At 41.1% G+C, this 18,451-nt stretch overlaps 1 protein-coding gene across 1 annotated transcript; it reads left to right on the top strand.

Moving 5' to 3' along the window:
• The first annotated feature begins 869 nt into the window (after window positions 1–869).
• Window positions 870–3,915, top strand: LOC117542602 (cornifelin homolog B-like). Its single transcript, XM_034210371.1, has 4 exons — window positions 870–1,010; window positions 2,108–2,209; window positions 2,369–2,556; window positions 3,016–3,915. Exons 2-4 carry the CDS (start codon window positions 2,146–2,148, stop codon window positions 3,190–3,192), a joined length of 429 nt encoding a protein of 142 aa, XP_034066262.1. The 5' UTR covers window positions 870–1,010; window positions 2,108–2,145; the 3' UTR covers window positions 3,193–3,915.
• The last annotated feature ends 14,536 nt before the right edge of the window (window positions 3,916–18,451 follow it).

Genomic DNA, 18,451 nt, shown 5'->3' with positions numbered 1-18,451 from the left:
GATCTCAGCCGCAACTGTGGAAACAGCTTCCAGCCTGATGAGGTATTCATGATGGCATGTCTTCCTGTCAACACAAAAACAAATATAGAGAGAGCTTAGTTACCTGTGCACTTTATTTATTTACTCCACTCACATTTCATTGTAACAAAAGATAGCTGTAAGGAAACTCCCTGTAATAAATCATACAAATGAATCTCAACTATATTAGAATCATGGCTGGAGATGTTATTGTGTAAGAGACAACTTGGCTTTTATGGTAGCAAGCAATATGTTATTGATTTACATTTGTTCGTTACATTCATGCCAGGCACAACATATCTCCTTGATTTTAAAAACTAAAGAAAACGACTTTTTTGCTGGGATACTACAGTTTGCCCCTCCTGCATCCTCTCTAAATTATCGTGAGACAGAAATATAGAAAAACCGTATGACACCTGTAAAAACAGATTTCTGATGTCATGTTCATTTAAAGCTTGAAACTACAAAAAAGTGATATAGTGATATAATAGGACATGTTAAGCTATGTTATGTGGAACCTCTACTTATGTGGAACCTCTACTAGGATGAATCAATTATAATGCACATTTTCTTTTGGAAAACTTAACCAAGGAGAAATGTCTTATCGTCAAATAGGTTTTACTTAAAACACAAAGGTTTCAACCTCAGCTTATAAGTTCACTACGAAACACATGAGGTGGATCCCAACAGAGTCAAACACAGAGGTAAGGTAAGAAACAGTTAGCCATGACAACCGTGCATTTATTTTCACCATCCTTAAAAACTTTCACAATCCTTTGCAATGACCGTGTCTGACTGGTTTGCCACACCTGTGTTAACATAAAAATGGCACAATGCTGTGGATACTGTTTCTACCTTCCCTTGCTTTTGGGTTCAGGCAGGTTCTGCAGCATTGTTTTGGTTTACTTGCCCAATGCATGAGGTGCCGCTCCTCATACAAGGCATATTCCCCCTGCAATTGGACGTGACAACAAGGCTTTCAGCTTAATCAGGTGAGATTTTTAAATGTTGCTGTCAAGAAATTAAACTTATTTTAAAAGTAAAATGAAAGCTGATTCTCAAATTTGGCAGCTTTCATGATCCAGTGAAGAGGAGGTAAAGGAGGGACAAAAAGTGTTTATTATAATTGTATTTTTAACATAGCCACATGCATCATATTCGCAAGTCATTGTAACCTTATCACAAAAACAAAGAAACGTTTTTTTCTGAATACTACAAGTTACTACTGGACCATATATAGATCAAATTCACAGCTACTTAAATTTAATGAAAGAATAACTGAAATACAACAAAAAAAAGGATCTGCTCGTATTACATTTCCATAAATACATGGAAATCATCTGTGTTTGTATCATGGTGGCTCCTCCTGGGTCCATGGCTATTTAAAAGGCAAACTGCGGTCATTCACTCGGTAACAGCAGCACTCTCACATCAGTGCTGCCCAGGCCTCAAAGACTCAAGCTCACATACCATGAGGAGTGCTGTGTACACTAGCCTATCTGAAGCAATGTGAAGAGACCTTTCCCTGTCACTGCAACTTCCTCCATGTTCTCAATAACTACATTGGCTTTAGATGATCAATTTATTATATATTTTTGATGAACTATGGAGGATGTTCATTCTACTGACTACACACAGAAATCAAGGCTGAATTAGTCCAACCATACGCAGTGGCATCTGATGATGATCATACTCTAATAAGTTGTTGCTGATATTAAATGAACATAAACCGGTGTTTCTATGATTATAATATTTAGGACCTCAATACCGGCTGCGAGTCATTTTGTACATTTGTGTGCATCGGCTTCACTTAGCCATCTAAAAAACATTATGCCCAAACTGAAAGAAATATTCTCCTAACCTTAACAAGTGAATAGCCTACTACACCACGACTCATCCTGTTGCTTCTTTTTTTAAGACTTTTTCACACAAAAGATATAGAATAATTGTCGAGAAATGTCCTGGTTCTTATCTTCTATGAAATCCAGATTCTTTAAGGATTAAATATGTATATTACATTTCTCATATGTGTAACTTTTAAATGATTTAATAGATGTTCTTGCTAAACCAACTTTGTGTGTGTTGACAGGTTCATTTCTATCCAGCTGTGGTGAAGTTACAGAGCCAATGGCATACCCTTTGACAGACTGGAACACAGGCCTCTTTGACTGTTGTGAGGACACCAGCACCTGTAAGAATCAACACCACAACCTTCAATCCTATTCATTCAAATTACTGTCAGATTCATTTGTAAAAGGCTTCATTGTGTTACTAATTTGTGTTTTATTCTTTAATCTAATAGACCCGTTACACTTGATATTACTATCTATTAAAACTGCTTGTTTTTCAGGTTGCTATGGCTTCTTGTGTTGCCCTTGTCTGGCCTGCACAGTTTCAGGGAGGTTTGGAGAGAACCGTTGTCTCCCATTATGTGACATGCTCACCCCCGCTATCACAGCGGCCTGCGGCCTGCCGCTGTGTGTGCCTCCTGCAGCGCTGGCTCTACGGGTCGGCATTCGACACAGATACGGTATCAAGGTAAACATCGACAGAAAATGTAGCCTGTATGATTATGTATACACTTGAATTAAGCATGAATAATGATATAGCCTACATTCCTGAGGTTCAAGAAAACATGTTTGTCATGTTCTCTGTTCACATATTAAAACATAATTGGAACAACTACACTGAAACAACTGAAACGATGACTTAAATTAAATGTATCATGTCAACAGATTTCACATAACTGTAATAGGTTAGTTAAAAGCAATAACATCAATCGAACCTAATCATTTCAGATTAAAATAAAATAATTTGTAAAACTTAATATTATTGCTTTCAACTAACCTAATACAGTTATGTGAAATCTGTTGACATAATCCTTTTTATTAAAATCAACGTTTTAGTTTTTTCATTGTAGATAATGTAAGACTTTAAAGAATAACAAGAACACATTTATAAAAAAAAGGGCCTTATCAGTACTCTGGTTCTCCACAGGGTTCCCTTTGTAACGACATCGCGAGTTCCTGTTTCTGTGAGTGGTGCTCCTGGTGCCAGATGCATCGGGAGTTAAAGTTTCGCAAGAAAAACAATGTGGTCATTGTCAACATGCAGCCTCCTCCAGTCATGAGTGTTCCTGCTGGTTTCATGGTCCAACCAGGAGTTAGATACTGAGCCTTGCAGCTTCTCATTGGTCTGCTCTGTCTTGTGAACAACGTTTGATTTAGCTCAGATTATCGGTGGTGTGGTCCTTTAGTGTAAACAAATATTATTTGTGTCTGAGAGACAGTGCTTGTTTTACCTTGCTTTATTTTTTTCAGTATTGTAATCATTTTTTGAATCATGTCTCCTTGGCATTAACGCATGCAGGTTCAATTTCAGTCCCATATTGCCACAATAATGATAATCATGCCAATGTGGAAATTGGTAGATATGATCAGTTACTTTTTAAAGACTAAGGGAAGTGTTGTAAATGTCTCAAGATGACGGATCGGGAGAACTCACATTAAAGAAGAGGTCTTCAATTGTTTCCTGAACATTTCCAAAACACTTTTCCCTTTCTCTCGGGTTCCAATGAAGTTTACCCAAATGGCTTTTGGAGGATATTTAAACCACTGTAGATTTGTCTCACTATGTGTAGATTTTATTTTTGAAGTATTTCTTTTTAATCTACATGCAGCATTTATTGCATAAAAGTTACAAAAAGTATTTTCTAGAAAATTAATTCTTTGTTTCTTCAATCCTTATATGATTTTGTGACTTTTTCGAAGTGAAATTGAAGTGAAATTTTTCCATTTACCAGTTAACATGTAATACTGTGTTGACTGAGTTTCTTAACATAATAATAAATAATCAGATTTTGTTTAATTGCTTATTAAAAACCTCTGATTAATTCGTGTTGCCTGTGAGAGGAGTACGTTGGTGTCTGTGTGTTGGTCTTAGAAAAATAACAGCAATGAATATTTTTTTATAAATTATAACAAGAGGTCTGAATATATTCAAGGCGAGGATCATGTTGATACTGGGGGATGGCAGGACAACAGTTTTGGGTTTTTCTGCCTCAAATGTCAGAAACTGGGTCACAGAGAGAGAACTGACCTCACTTGGTGGATGCTTTTTTCCTCCATGGAAACACCCTGATTTACAGTTCATCACTGTGTCCAATGAGTCTCCACAATCGTATTAGTATAAGGTAAAAACGCTTAATATATCAAATGAAAATACATTTACAGAAGAAATTAAAAAATTAAAAATGACAAAAGCAAGAATTGACATAGTGTGAAGACAAATGAAAGCTTTAGCGCAAGTTCAATAAGGAAGACCTAACATGAGTCACTCTATTGCTCCCTTCCCCCCCTCATTAAATACGAGGGCGTCACCCCTCAGCAGCCAATTGCTGCACAGGCTAAATTCCTTAAATGCCTGCTCTTCCTCCCTGTCAGTTGTCATTTCAGGTGACTACACACAACCCGCCTCCACCCCTCTCGCCTCCCGTCTCCTCCAGGACAAAGCTAAACTTCCTTCTTCAGACCAGTCCCACCTACTTATCACCACCACCAGTGTCTAGACCTCGGGGATTTCATCGGAGCGGTTCTTTCCCTCCTGAATGATTATCCTGCAAACCGGGGCCTAATCGCCAAACACCATTACATTCTCCTTTTGTATTATCATGGCAATCATTTCATTCATATGACGTGTAACAATAAATATGTATTCCTTACATCACGTCTCCGGTTTGAACTGCTAATGCCATGACACATCTATACAACAGGCGTTGTCTGGTGCACACCTATAACTCACTCTCTGTTTAGACTGTCAATGGAAATCAGTGGAGGAATGTAACAAAGTACATTTACTACAATTGTGACATGCATGCTTGTACTATACTTGAGTATTTCCATTTAATGCTAATAATATTTTTACTGCACTACATTTTGGACGCAAGTATTGTACTTTCTACTCAAATACATGTATTAAATACATATAGTTATTGACTTTACATAGGAAAACACATAATGTGATGCAATACTTTGATTTTAATATTCACAGTAAAAAGTATCCAAAATTGGCTCCACATTGCCAGACTACAACATTAAAATGATTTGAAATGTAAATAAATAATAATAATAATAATAATTCATTTATTTTATATAGGCGCCTTTCAAGGCTCTCAAGGTCGCCGTACAAACACATAAAAAAACAAGATACACAATACCTAACACCAGCATAAGAAACACAAACAAGACAATGCAACAAATCAAATAAATAAAACAGAGGATGTGTGATGGATAATGATCAGGGTGGATATGCGAGTGTGAAGAGATATGTTTTGAGGCGTGATTTGAAAATGGGGAGAGAGTCAGTGTTGCGGATGTCAGGTGGGAGGGAGTTCCAGAGGCGGGGTGCAGAGCGGCTGAAGGCTCTAGACCCCATGGTGGTTAAACGGAAGGGGGGTGCAGTGAGGCTGAGGGAAGCAGAAGACCTGAGAGTGCGGATGGGTGTGTTGATGTGCAGGAGGTCGGAGAGGTACAGAGGAGTGAGGTTATGGATGGCCTTAAAGGCGAGGAGCAGAATCTTAAAAACGATACGGGATTTGACGGGGAGCCAGTGAAGTTGCTGAAGAATAGGAGTGATGTGGTTAATGGAGGGGGTTCTGGTGATGATGCGGGCGGCAGAGTTCTGAACCAGTTGAAGTCTGTGGATGGATTTGAGAGGGAGACCAAAGAGAAGGGAGTTGCAGTAGTCGATGCGGGAAGTGACCAGGGTGTGAACAAGAATGGCGGTGGTCTTAGGGTTAAGGGACGGCCGGAGGCGGTTGATGTTGCGTAGATGGAAATAGGCAGACCGAGTGATATTACTGATGTGAGATTTGAATGAAAGTGTGCCGTCGAGGATGACACCCAGACTCTTAACCTGAGGGGAGGGGGAGACTGAAGAGTTGTCTATAGTAATTGAGAAACTGTCAGGTTTGGTTAGGGTGGATTTTGAGCCAATGAGGAGAACCTCGGTTTTACTGTCGTTAAGTTTGAGAAAGTTAGAGGAAAACCAGGATTTGATGTCCTGTAAGCAGTCAGACAGGGAGGATGGAGGGAGGATGGTGGTTGGTTTGGAGGACAAGTAGAGCTGGGTGTCATCCGCGTAACAATGAAAGTGGATGTTGTGTTTACGGAAGATATTGCCAAGAGGAAGTAAATAGATGATAAAAAGAAGAGGCCCCAGGACAGAGCCCTGGGGAACACCGGTTGTGACTGGAAGTGGCTGTGATTTGAAGGTTTTGAGTTGGATGAACTGAGTGCGGCCAGAGAGATATGATTTAAACCAGAGGAGGGGTGTGTCAGTGATCCCGATGGAGGTCAGTCTGTCAATGAGGATGCTGTGGGAAATGGTGTCAAAAGCTGCACTAAGATCAAGGAGGATGAGGATAGTTAGTAGTCCGGAGTCAGCTGCCATGAGGAGGTCGTTAGTGATTTTCACCAGTGCTGTTTCTGTGCTGTGATGGGGGCGGAAACCAGATTGAAATTGTTCATACAGGTTATTGTCAGACAAGTGGGTATGGATTTGGGATGCAACAGTTTTTTCCAGGATTTTTGAGAGAAATGGTAGGTTAGATATGGGACGGTAGTTATTAAAGTTGTTGGGGTCTGCACCAGGTTTCTTCAGTATGGGCGTGATGGCGGCTGATTTGAAAAGTGAGGGAACAAGACCAGAGGTGAGGGAGGAATGTATGATGACAGTAATAAGGGAGGACAATGAAGGTAGACAGGCTTTTACCAGGGGGGTAGGAAGAGGGTAACCTGTCTAACTGACAGGTAGATGGCTTGGATTTACTGATGAGGTCAGATATTACAACAGCAGAGGGAAGTGTGAAACTTGAAAGAGAATGAGAGAGATGGTCGGTGAAAACAGGGAGAGATATACTGCAGGTGGTGTTAGGAGTTAGTTGCTGGTGAATGTTTTCTATTTTGTCATTAAAAAATGACATGAGGGAGTTACAGTAGGCAGTTGAATACTGATGAGGTGCAAGAGAGTCCGGTGGTCGTAGAATGTTCTTCACTGTAGAGAACAGGACCCTTGTATTTGCTACTGATAAAAACAGAATAATATTATTCTACAACACTGTACAATATAGCATAATGAGAACTTTTCTTTTGATACACAAAGTACATTTTACTGTTAATACTTCCGTATATATTATTATATTTGTAGTGGCAATTTTAATGTTCCAATGTCCTATATCCTTTTGCCATTACTTCACAGGAGGGTTTAGAGCAGTGACGTGCGGTGAGGTTCATGGCTGGTGAGGCACTGACTCTTTCAGAGTCAGATTTACAAATATTATATTTTGACCTTAATCGAAATGTTCGGTTATTTTCAAAAGCTTTTTTAGTCTGATGCTTCGATTGAATTTTAAACAGACCGTTCAACAAAAGCATAGGCTACCCAAAATCTAAATATTGGATTGTTCTTTCTTAGTAGGCTAAGATCCCATTTTCATTACAATGGTGGTCTTACCTTGACTTGAAGATGAAGTCCATGCTATCCTTCTGGACAACAATCTCCATTATTTTTTTGTAAAAGTCCTCCTTATCTTCCTGTAGTTTCAAAAGTCTAGTTTGTTGTTCGCGTCTACCGGGTCTACCGTCTCTGCGTAGAATAACAGTAGCAACAGGAACCTGTGGGCTCACGTGCGCCCCCTTCAGTGCGGCAGAGGTTATGGCTGCCTCCCCTGGTGCTTTTTTCATTGCCGTTGTATGATGAGACCAGCGAGCCTAAATATCATATATACGTGAAATAAGTTATTTAGAGACTATGGATGGCGAGGATAAATGTAATAAAGGGATCTACAAACATTACATTGGTGACATACAGTGAGATGGTGCAGGCATGCGCTTAGGGCCCGCTTTCCAGACAGTTTCTGTGGGGTGACGCATTCTGAGGTGAGGCAGAGCTCATCAGTGCCTCACCCCACCACACAGTAACTGGCTTGAGCGCGCTCACAAAATAAGTGCCCGCGTTAAATTAGTGCCCGCGCTCCAGCCAGTTACGAGAGGCAGAGCTCGTCCCTGCCTCACTTCTCATCGCTCCCATGTAGTTGTAGCGGAGCTCGGCAAATTTGCTGATTTTGACTATAAAAAGCGATTGGAATCAAACATAAATCACATTTACAACACAGATCAGTGGAGACATTTTATTATTATTACTATTAATGTTTTTCTTTAGTTGTTTTTCCGTTACATTGGAGTATGACAGGTGAGGCTCTGCCTCCCCTGACTGCACGTCGCTGGTTTAGAGTGATCCTGACGCAGACACAAACAGATGAATTTCCGGTCTTTTGCTGCAGTTTAGAATGATGCTTATTGCTTTACATACCAAGGTTTAAGTATACAGTGTCAAAGGGTTGTGGTATGAGCATCTGCCGGCTGGGCTGGGCTGGTGGAATCGGTATGCTCTTCCTCCTGTGTCCTCGTCCTCTCCTGTCACCTATGACCTGTTGCAATGCACACCTGGTGCAGCTAAACCCCGCCACCAAGTGTTCAAAAATAATATTGCACTATACATATACAGTAAATTAAAGCAAACTGAGACACCAACAACACCCATAAAATGTCTCCTACAATATTATTCAATTCAGGATGTTTACTTGTATTGGAGTTTTTTAAGACCACATTACAGTTTTTCTCGATTGCCAGTTTCTCAGAACACTAAACACATTTCACAAAACCACACACCAAAGTGCAAAACACCTAATTTCTCCTGCTAAATTAAGAACTGCACTCAAAACTACATAAACACTTACCAAATGCAAACTTGTGCACCAAATATTACACACTTCATTCATAATACTAGATGGTTTGACCACCCAATACACACTGCTGTGGTGGTTGTATTCTCCAGCCACCTCCCTTGTGTGTGTTTTCCCTTCCCCTGTCTGTGTGGGCGTGGTGGCTGTCACTCCTGGCTCCCGGCTCAACCTCCACCTGCTGCAATCAGTTGGGCACCCTCCTCTGCTACTAGTGGAGCAGATAACAAGGTCAATCGTTGAAATGATGATACAAGCATGAAACTTGGCAGGAATATTTATTTTATGTCACTTTATGAGAAAAAAGTGCTAGCCACTTGAAATTCCAAGATGGCGGCCATTTTAAAATCACACTTATCTGCTCCACTATATAGATAGAAAAAATTACAAGTACGAATCGGCTGACCGTCAGGGGAGTCTCATAAAACCCACACACGAATGCAAAGCGATCCGTGCACAGAAAGCTGTTTGTGTTTGCAGGTGCAGAGGTTTTAAACGGAAAACAAATATGTGAGGATCAAAAATACATATGTAAAACTTTTTTCTGTATTTGGATTTTATTTACATGTATATGAAACGGAATACATTTGTGTGTGCATTGGAAAACACAAGTATGGATCCGGAAATACAAGTTTGAATCCTTCTGTGTGCATGTGTGTATTATGAGACTGTTCTGAGCCCATATTGTTGGCATGGATGTATAATAAGGCTTGTTGGTCCCTCTCTACATTCACAGAGGGCCCGAAGATGAGAGTAACACCTACGTCACTTCCGGGCAAAAATTACGGCCCCGCCCACTTTTGGGGGAAAACAACGCTGTCATTTGAATGGCGGTCAATACAAATTCTGAAGTTTTTGCCAATCGCTTCAAATTTTTTGGACAACCGTGGATTTTGGGATCTTCAAAGAGCCCGATTACGATGGCCAGTAATGCAATTGTTTGCCTGTCTGGCCATTGGAATCGGGCTCTTTGAAGATCCAAAAGTCTCCGGTTTTCTTACATTTCTGATCGGATTGGCAAAAACTTCAGAATTTGTATTGACCGCCGTTCAAATGACAGCGTTGTTTTCCCCATTTGTGGGCGGAGCCGTTATTTTTGCCCGGAAGTGACGCATTTGTTACTCTCATCTATAGTAACTCAACGAGAGAGTAATGTCAAATGACAGTACAATTGACCAATCATATCTTCCCTCTAAATGGGCAGGCTTTATTTTCGCGGACTTTATGACAAGTTCCGCCCGCTGTGAGGTCTATGCAAGTGGTGCAGTGACGCGTCCTAAAACCCGGAAGTAAGCTGCGCTCGGATTCCCTCGACAGAAAGCAGTGGGATTTCTCCATAGAATTTTGGAAAATAGCTCGAAATAAGGTCTGTGGAAAACGAACCTGTTAGATAAATGCGCGTTGTGTTCAGCCGGATAATATCCACATGTCTATCCTGTAAGAGAATATTTTCATCTGATCTGTTTATAGAGTTTCTTATTGTTTTATAGAATCTGTGATACTGCAAACATCTGCTTGTAGTCAGTCAGAGACTCCTCTATAGGTTGAGGTCACAGGTCAAACGCTTCTCCTATGTCCGTGGGGGGTTGACCTGGCAGCATCTCTTTGAGACAAGCAGACCATTGTCTCGCATCGGCTATTGATTATACGCGGGCTTTCTGGGAGCCCGCCTCTCCTCGTGTTGGTTAGATGTTTTGTGTCTTGTGGGGCAGAGATTACCTTGGTGGAGCACAAGGACAGTGTGAAACTAGGATGATCTCCCGGCCGTATGTAATTGTCTGTCTCTCAATAAATATCAGTGTATTGACAGGCGAATCCAGTTTCCCTCATTTGATGATGCGCTCAACATTGCTGCAAAGAAGTTTTTACTTCACATTTTGGCGTCACGAACAGTTACCAACAAATCGTCGAGCTGGTGAGTGTAATTTCAAATCTATATTTTGACATTGCCTCGCCAGACTCTGTGATTGACGGTATAAAATTACCTGTGGAACAGATAGATGCAATATTTTTGGTTTCCTCTGTGTGTGTGCACGGCAAATATTCGGAGAGACCTTAAAGAGGGCATCAGTAATGTGGAACTTCGGTTTAAAAGCAATGTAAAGATTTGTACTGAAACGAATCGCCGAATTCTGGAGATTTCAACGGTTTAACTAGTTAAATCAACTCGCCTCGAAATTTTCCTGTTGCTGCTGCGGGTGCAGGGTGTGGGTAATTCCCCTCCCCCCCCCCCCCTGTGGGGAGCAGCACACACGAGGATAAACAAAGCACAGTGTCGTATCTTCTTAAATCGCACCATTATGAGTTTTGGAACTAAACAGAACTCTTATTAACGGGAAACGTGATACGAAATATTACGTCACGCTGTGTTTCATAAACTGAGGGGTTGTTGAATTTGGCTGTTGTTCAAATAAAGGGTACTGAATTCATTAAAAGTCTCTGCTCTCCGGATCGGGGAGGGCAGAGCACCACTAAATTAGCATAGTGGTTGTTGATTGAGAATAATGTGGTTATTACTCTTCAGCAGATTCCGTTCTTAGAATTAATTAAATTAATTAATATCTCTGCTCTCGGTCGGTTGAGCAGTTTTACCACTACATTTGCATAGTGGTTTTGATTGAGAATAAGGTAGTTTATTGCTCATCAACTGAATTAATGTTTAACAACACAGACTTGTATTTTCTGTTAATCACACCATAAGCTCAAGAACTAAATTGAGCTATTAAATGGGAAGGGTGATGGCAGAATATTACATTCACACTGTGTTTAATAAACTTACGGATTATTGAATTGGATTTTGTTTAAAAAAAAAAAAAAAAAAAAAAAACAATAAGTAAAAATAAGTACTGATATTTCCCTACCCCCGCTGAAGTTTCCCTAATTCGGATTAAAATTAAACTGGATGAGTTTAGCTGTCACCTGATATTTGTTGCGGGTTCATGTTTGTTTGTATACCTGCCGTCTTGTGCATGTTTTTGTAACAACTAATAAATGAATCAGTCCACAGCCAAGGTAAAATGAATCTAAATTTCCGCAAAAGGAAAATAAATAGCAAAAAAGCCTCTGTTTTACACCCGGGAACCTCAGAGGCATAACTGCGGGTCATCTGTCTGCTCAAATAGGTCAATGTTGTATTATTTGTTTCATTTATTCTTAATCTATGTATTGTATGGTAATAATGAAAATAAAATAACCTAATGTATTGAACACATTCCGAAACAAAGCAGATAAGACAAGACTTAGACACAATGGTGATTGAACCTTTTTGCACGATTGATGCAAAATGAAAACTTTGTCATTATCTGTTTCCAACTGGCCACTGGAATCAGATAATGGATATGAGTTGAAGTTCAATTACAGTTTTAAATATAGTTCAACATCCTTTTCTATACTCTGCTTGGTGCTGCAGAAGAAGAAAATAAAATAAAACGCAAGACACGGGGTCAGAGACAGGCGTGACCTCTGGAAGGAGAAGATAATCTGAAGCAGACCACGGCGCGACCCATTGGGGGTTTTATGACCACAGCACAAAGAGGAACATCTAATTGCAGCAGTCAGTTTATAATTTTGCCAGTACTGTTGATACTGGTACTTTATTTGAGTATCTAAAATGTTTTGCTGCTTTATTTTTCTACTCCACTACAGTTCAGTGGTAAATGGTGTACTTTTACTCCACTACATGTATTTAATACCTTTAGTTACTTTCAGATGTGGATGAATGATGTGAAATCTAATCAAGTGTTTAATCAGACTTTAGTTCCACCTGGAGTGAATCCACCAGCTACCGTATGCAGTATACAAAGTCATTCAAACTAGCTTCTCCTTTACCAGCTTTGAGAACACTTTCATGATCAATCATTATAAAACATATCATATATAGTATTCTGGAATAAACCAATCTGCACAACGACTACTTTTACTGTCGCTATTTTCACTATATTTTGATGACAATACTTTTATACTTTTACTTGAGTAACATTTTGAATGCAGTACTTTTACTGTAACTTAGTATTCCTACACTCTGGTACTTCTACTTGTACTCAAGAACAAGATCTGAGTACCTAAGCTAACGTTAGCCAGAAACCTTCCATTTTGACACAAAGAACAATGGGGTAATTTCAAAGTAATTCGAAGTAATTCACACAGCCTCTTCCCTATGGGAGGAGCAGCAGTTTCAGCTTCATTTAAATATGTCGTGTAGTTATAGATGGATTTATTTTTTCCTCTAAAAGAGAGAATGTGTATTTTATGTTAGTATTTCAAAAATCTCCTGGGGGAGAATCCCCCCAGACCCCCTGCGGGTTTTCAGCATGTGAACTCTTTCACTTGTGAGGAAATGGCAGGATTGGCTCCAGGTCGCCTTTTTATTTACTACAAGACAAATGTTTTTATTTTATTTTAATTTCATACAGTTCAATTTGGATTGAGACAGGGAAATATTCTAAACCTCACGCGTGGCGTTTCACTGACAAGGGGGCGATATAGCGTGTATGTAATTACATTTCAAATACTGATTTGAGCCCCACCACTGTATGGGTTAGCCCTACCATAGATTATCTAACACAAATACTCGGGAGCCGATAAGTCAATAAGTTGCTTATCGCGACAGGCACACAATAAAACAGTGGAAACAAACATGTGTTTGACTTTCATTATTTAATGAAACTGTGTGCCCTTTATAGTCTGTGTCCAATATTATGTATTTGTATATATATATTATATATATATATCCTAAATATATGCTAAGGTCCCGCTACGGACACGATAGCAGTCGCTTCGTGCGCATGTGTGTAATTAAACCCATGATATCAAAATCCCACTCCAGCCAGGTACCCAAAGTTAGCAACCCTGTCCATACCCCAATAATATTTTATTGATGACAAGTTTGCATCCCTGCCTGTTATCGTTTTCATCACGGAGCTGAAAAAAAAAATGGTGTATTGATTACTGATCTGTGCAAGTCAAATTTGTTAACTGACTTTGGTTCTAATGTTAATGTTAATTTGATTTCAACCCATAAGTAATTATTTAAATTAACTCAACATTCCACATGATGGATTAGTGTTCCACATTTTTCCCACTAATTTGTTTATGATTAGGCCAATGGTAAAGAGAGACATTGATGACCCTGTGTCCTTTTGTTAGCACGTGGTTCCATTTTGTCTAATGGCGTTGGACAGCTTCACTAAGAGTCACCCAGTTCTACCCTGCTACAGTCCGGCTGAGTGCAGTCACAGAGATGCTATGGCTGCTCTACATGACATTAATGGTTTGGTCCGAGAATGGACACCATTTCCTGCTCCCAGAGAGAATGACGTTCCTCACACTGAACAATACAGCCATTGACACTGTCTCACGTGGGTCTGCTCCCCCCCACCGAGCCATGAACTGGAAGCTGGAATTCTGCTATGAACACTTGGAACTGTCACACTAGCACCAACCCTTGGGTCAGTTAGATGAGACTAACGGCTTCACTTAGGGCATATGGGTCAGAAATATGACTCTCGTTACCACGGAGTGGGTTGTTTGTTTTTTTAAGGCTATTCATACTGCTATGCAGAGTGAAGAGCCCCTACTATTTTAACAAATACGCCTGATGTCAGGGGCCTCTTACTGTCTACTTCTGCATGTATTCACATTATATGGACCCAGTGGCGTTTCTAGGTGTACAAAACTGGGGGGGCAGAAAGAGGTCGGGGGAGAGAGAGAGAGAGGGGGGGGGTGGGAGACAGAGAGAGGGAGGAGAGAGAGGGGGGACAGAGAGAGGGGGGGGAGGAGAGAGAGAGGGGGAGTGTCAAATTACATACTGAAGACCACAGGAGCAACACTGTGAGCGCATACATTTACGTACACAGCGTGGGGATGTCATAGTAATGCACCTTCATACATGGAGTAAAGGTCACCATCACAAGTAATTCTTAACAATAACAACAACCGTAATGCTTTAGCATTAAAACACCATAGACTGTAAATATAAGGAAAACACAGACACTCATCATCGAGGTCACAATATCAATCGATCCAGCAGAGGCAAAACACAGAAGATCAACAAAATATATGACATAAATGAACTTACCAAAGCTGAAGGCTCACTTGAAAAGAAAAGCGGCACGGCGGTCCTTCCTCTGACAGAATGTGTCTATCACTTTGGGGATGAAGTCCTGTAGTTGCTGGATCAACTGGCTTTCAATTGAAAGCATGGCCAATGCATTAAGTCGCGGCTGTCCCATGGTGTTGCGAGTGAAAGTCTTTATCCTTTTGAGGGTGGAAAAGTTCCTCTCTGACTCGGATGTCGTCATCGGAGTTGTCACTATTATTTTGACCAAAATAACAGTCTCAGCAAACGTTTCCTCCAAGTTGTTCTCGTGAATGGATTTCAACAGAGACAGGGCAGTGTTTCCAGTGTGAAGCTCACTGTGGCGGTAGAGCGTGGTCAGCTCAGACTTCAACTTCTCCTTGTTTCCCAACGCAGGCCACAGTTTCACGGCGCAGTCAAGCTCAGGTGTAGGAAATGACAGGACATGCTGTGGGAAGAATGAGCTGTCAACAAGCTTTGCAGCGATCAAATGGTCACTGTGAGAACCTCTGTTCCACCTGTGAGATGACTGTGTCACAAGCCTCCTTCATCACCGGCGCTGTGCTGCTGACTCGTCGGCCTGGCTCGTCTGTTCCATCATGAGCAGTGGCGGCCAATGCATCAGTTTTCTGCCTCATTTTCTGAACATTTTCCTTGAAACGGCAGAGCGCGCTGTTGATCCCAGGTGCATCGATGCTTCGTTTTTGCAGAGTGTTGTATAGAACATCCACTTCTGGCATAAGCAACGAAAAAAACTCCAGGAGCTGCATAAATGCTCGGTCCCGCAGTTTCTTTGACAGGCCGTATGCCTCACTTATGGTGACCGCATCCCATCCTGGTTGTGCGCGTATATGCTTCATACACTGAAGTAGTGCATCTCGGGTCTCCCAAACCGCGTTCACAGTTCTGCTTTTAAAGTTCCATCTCACAGCCGGTGGCCGTGGGATGCGTCTCTGTGTTGCCTCTGCAAGAGCTGCAACACGTTTTGGAGCACCGGAGAAAAAAGTGGAAAAAGCAGTTAGATCTGCAAAAAACACCTTCAGGATGCTCATCCTTGCTGAACACAGTTGCTGCAGGGTCAGGTTCAGTTGGTGGGCGTAGCAGTGAACAAACTGAGCGTTTGGGTACGTCTCCTTCATCACCGTCTGTACCCCGCGCACGTTACCGCTCATGACGGCCGCCCCGTCATAGGTCTGAGCGATTAGCTTTTCTTTCAGCTTCAGGGGTTCCAGAACAGCCTTGATGCTGTTAGAGAGACCTACACCAGTTTTGTCCTTTACTTCCACAAACTCCAAAAAACGCTCTGTAACTGTGAGGTCAGGCATAATGTATCGCAGCACAATCACCATTTGCGATTTACAGGAGACATCGGTTGTCTCGTCGGCCTGAACGGCAACAAATGATGTGTTGTCCACTTGCTTGGCTATTTCCTCCCTGTACACATCATACATGCAGTCCAAGAGTTCATTCTGTATGGTGCTTGATGTCCCTTTGAAAACAAGCTGAGCTTCGTAGTGCCGTTGAAGCCTGGAATCGCCCTCACACATTGTCTCGAAAATTGACCTGAATATCCCTGGATTCAGAGAGTCCGCCGACTCGTTGTGGCCCCGCAGTGCTGTCTCACATTTCCCACACAGTTTAATACAGGTGATGATCCGACCAAGCACGTACCTGTTTTCTTCCACCTTCCTATTATGAGAATCAATGCCGCGTCTGTAGGCGCTGTCAATCTGAGCTGCAACATTCACCCTTCCAAGTAATCCCAATTTTACGGCATTTTCCAAATGACTGTTGCTGCTCTCATGCTTCATTGTCCTCTCCGAAAGATGCTTTAAGTCCTTGTAACCTGTCCTCGACCAAGTACCTTGATCTTCACCAAAAAGCAGGCAAGGAAAGCAAAAGAGGGAATTCTTCTGGATGCTCGCCGTTAGCCATTTCTTTTTAGCAAACCACTCAGCGTTAAACCCACGTTTAACTTTGCCCGCAGTCTGGACCATTTGGAAATCCGGTGGATGGTGGGCACCGAAGCGCTTTACCTCCAGTTTCTCTCCGAGACTAAGTGTCTCAAATGTGTGCTCCAGTAAATGGTCAACTTCATTCATTTTCTTTCAGTTTTTTACTTCTTTTAATCGCTGGTGATGTTAGCTATATGCTGCTCTCTCGTCTCCTCTTCAAACTACACATGACGTTTCGCAGCACTGCACACGTGAGTACTTACAGCCAATCAATTCTGAATTATGTGAGATGACGTATGGTGGGGATGGGAGCACTATGCCCCTACGGTCATTATTTTTTTGCCACACACATTAAATAGAAAAATACTCTGAGCATGCGCAGTGTAGTTTTTACAATCACCGTTCACTTAGACTGTGAGAGGGAGGGGCAGGATCGGGTTTTGTCCCACATGGCTCTAAACAGCTCAAAACGGCACTCTAGACACTAATTAGAAGAACACAGACTAAAACAGAAATGTACAGACGAATCAGATTATTAAACATGACCTTAAAATATATTTTATATGTTTTTTTATTTATTTTTTAGTATTTTTTTGTAATCATTATTTGTAATACTTTCTTCTGACACTAGGTGGGGCTGTGCCCCACCTGCCCCTAATGACCCGCCGCCACTGTATGGACCATGTTTACACCTGTTGAAACTAGGGCTGCACGGAACTCAGGCTACAATACAACCATTTTGTTCTGCTCTAACGATTCAATTTATAAATTCTACATCAAAATAGTTCGGTTTATTGTTTCCAATGATAACGTCACCTTAAGTGGAGGAATGCAAACCTGTTTTAAAATGTAAGGTTTTGAATTTCTTTGACATTTCTCAGTAATGACACCCTCAGACGCCCACTATCATTTATGCCAGTGGTTCCCAAACTTTGTTGTGCCCAAGGCACACCAAAGGACAAGTAAAAAATCTCAAGGCACACCTATTGTGAAAAGATAGCCCTTATAACACGTGTTATCACTCATATTATGTAAAGTATCTGTAAATGTGCATAATTATTTACTAATGCCAAATAAAATGTGACAAAGACAACTATATTACGAAATATTTCCGAAATTAATTTGAAACTTTATCAAATTAGCCTTCATCAAACCAGCAACACACTCATTTACACCAGACAGGTCACAAAATAGAAAATGAGGCAAAGGAAACTCAGCAGAAATTCAGCACAGACAACTGTCAATGCAAGGAAGCTGCATTGTCCATGGTCCGGAACTACAAATTATAAATGTATTACTTTAAAAAATGTAATATATTACACTACTTCGTTACTATCTACATAAAGTAACTCGGTACTTTACTCGTTACTTTCCTCGCCGAGCACGTACAAACTGCGCATGCGTGAGTGGCAATAACTTTCCTTACCAGCAGGCAGCGGTAGTCAAGCCCCCAGGTAGTGCGCCGGACTCAGATGAAAATATTAGTGCTGGCCAAACGGCGGTACTACACTTCCGGTTTGGTTGCCAGGCCCGAAAACACTTTTCCCATTGACTTACATGGGGAAAGAGTGGTCTGTAACTCGTTGGATAATTTTTAACTAA

The sequence above is a fragment of the Gymnodraco acuticeps genome, unplaced genomic scaffold, assembly GCF_902827175.1.
Source record: "Gymnodraco acuticeps unplaced genomic scaffold, fGymAcu1.1, whole genome shotgun sequence".
Lineage (NCBI taxonomy): Eukaryota > Metazoa > Chordata > Actinopteri > Perciformes > Bathydraconidae > Gymnodraco > Gymnodraco acuticeps.
Note: the sequence above shows the minus strand (reverse complement) of the source record. Positions and strands in the feature narration are given on the sequence as shown.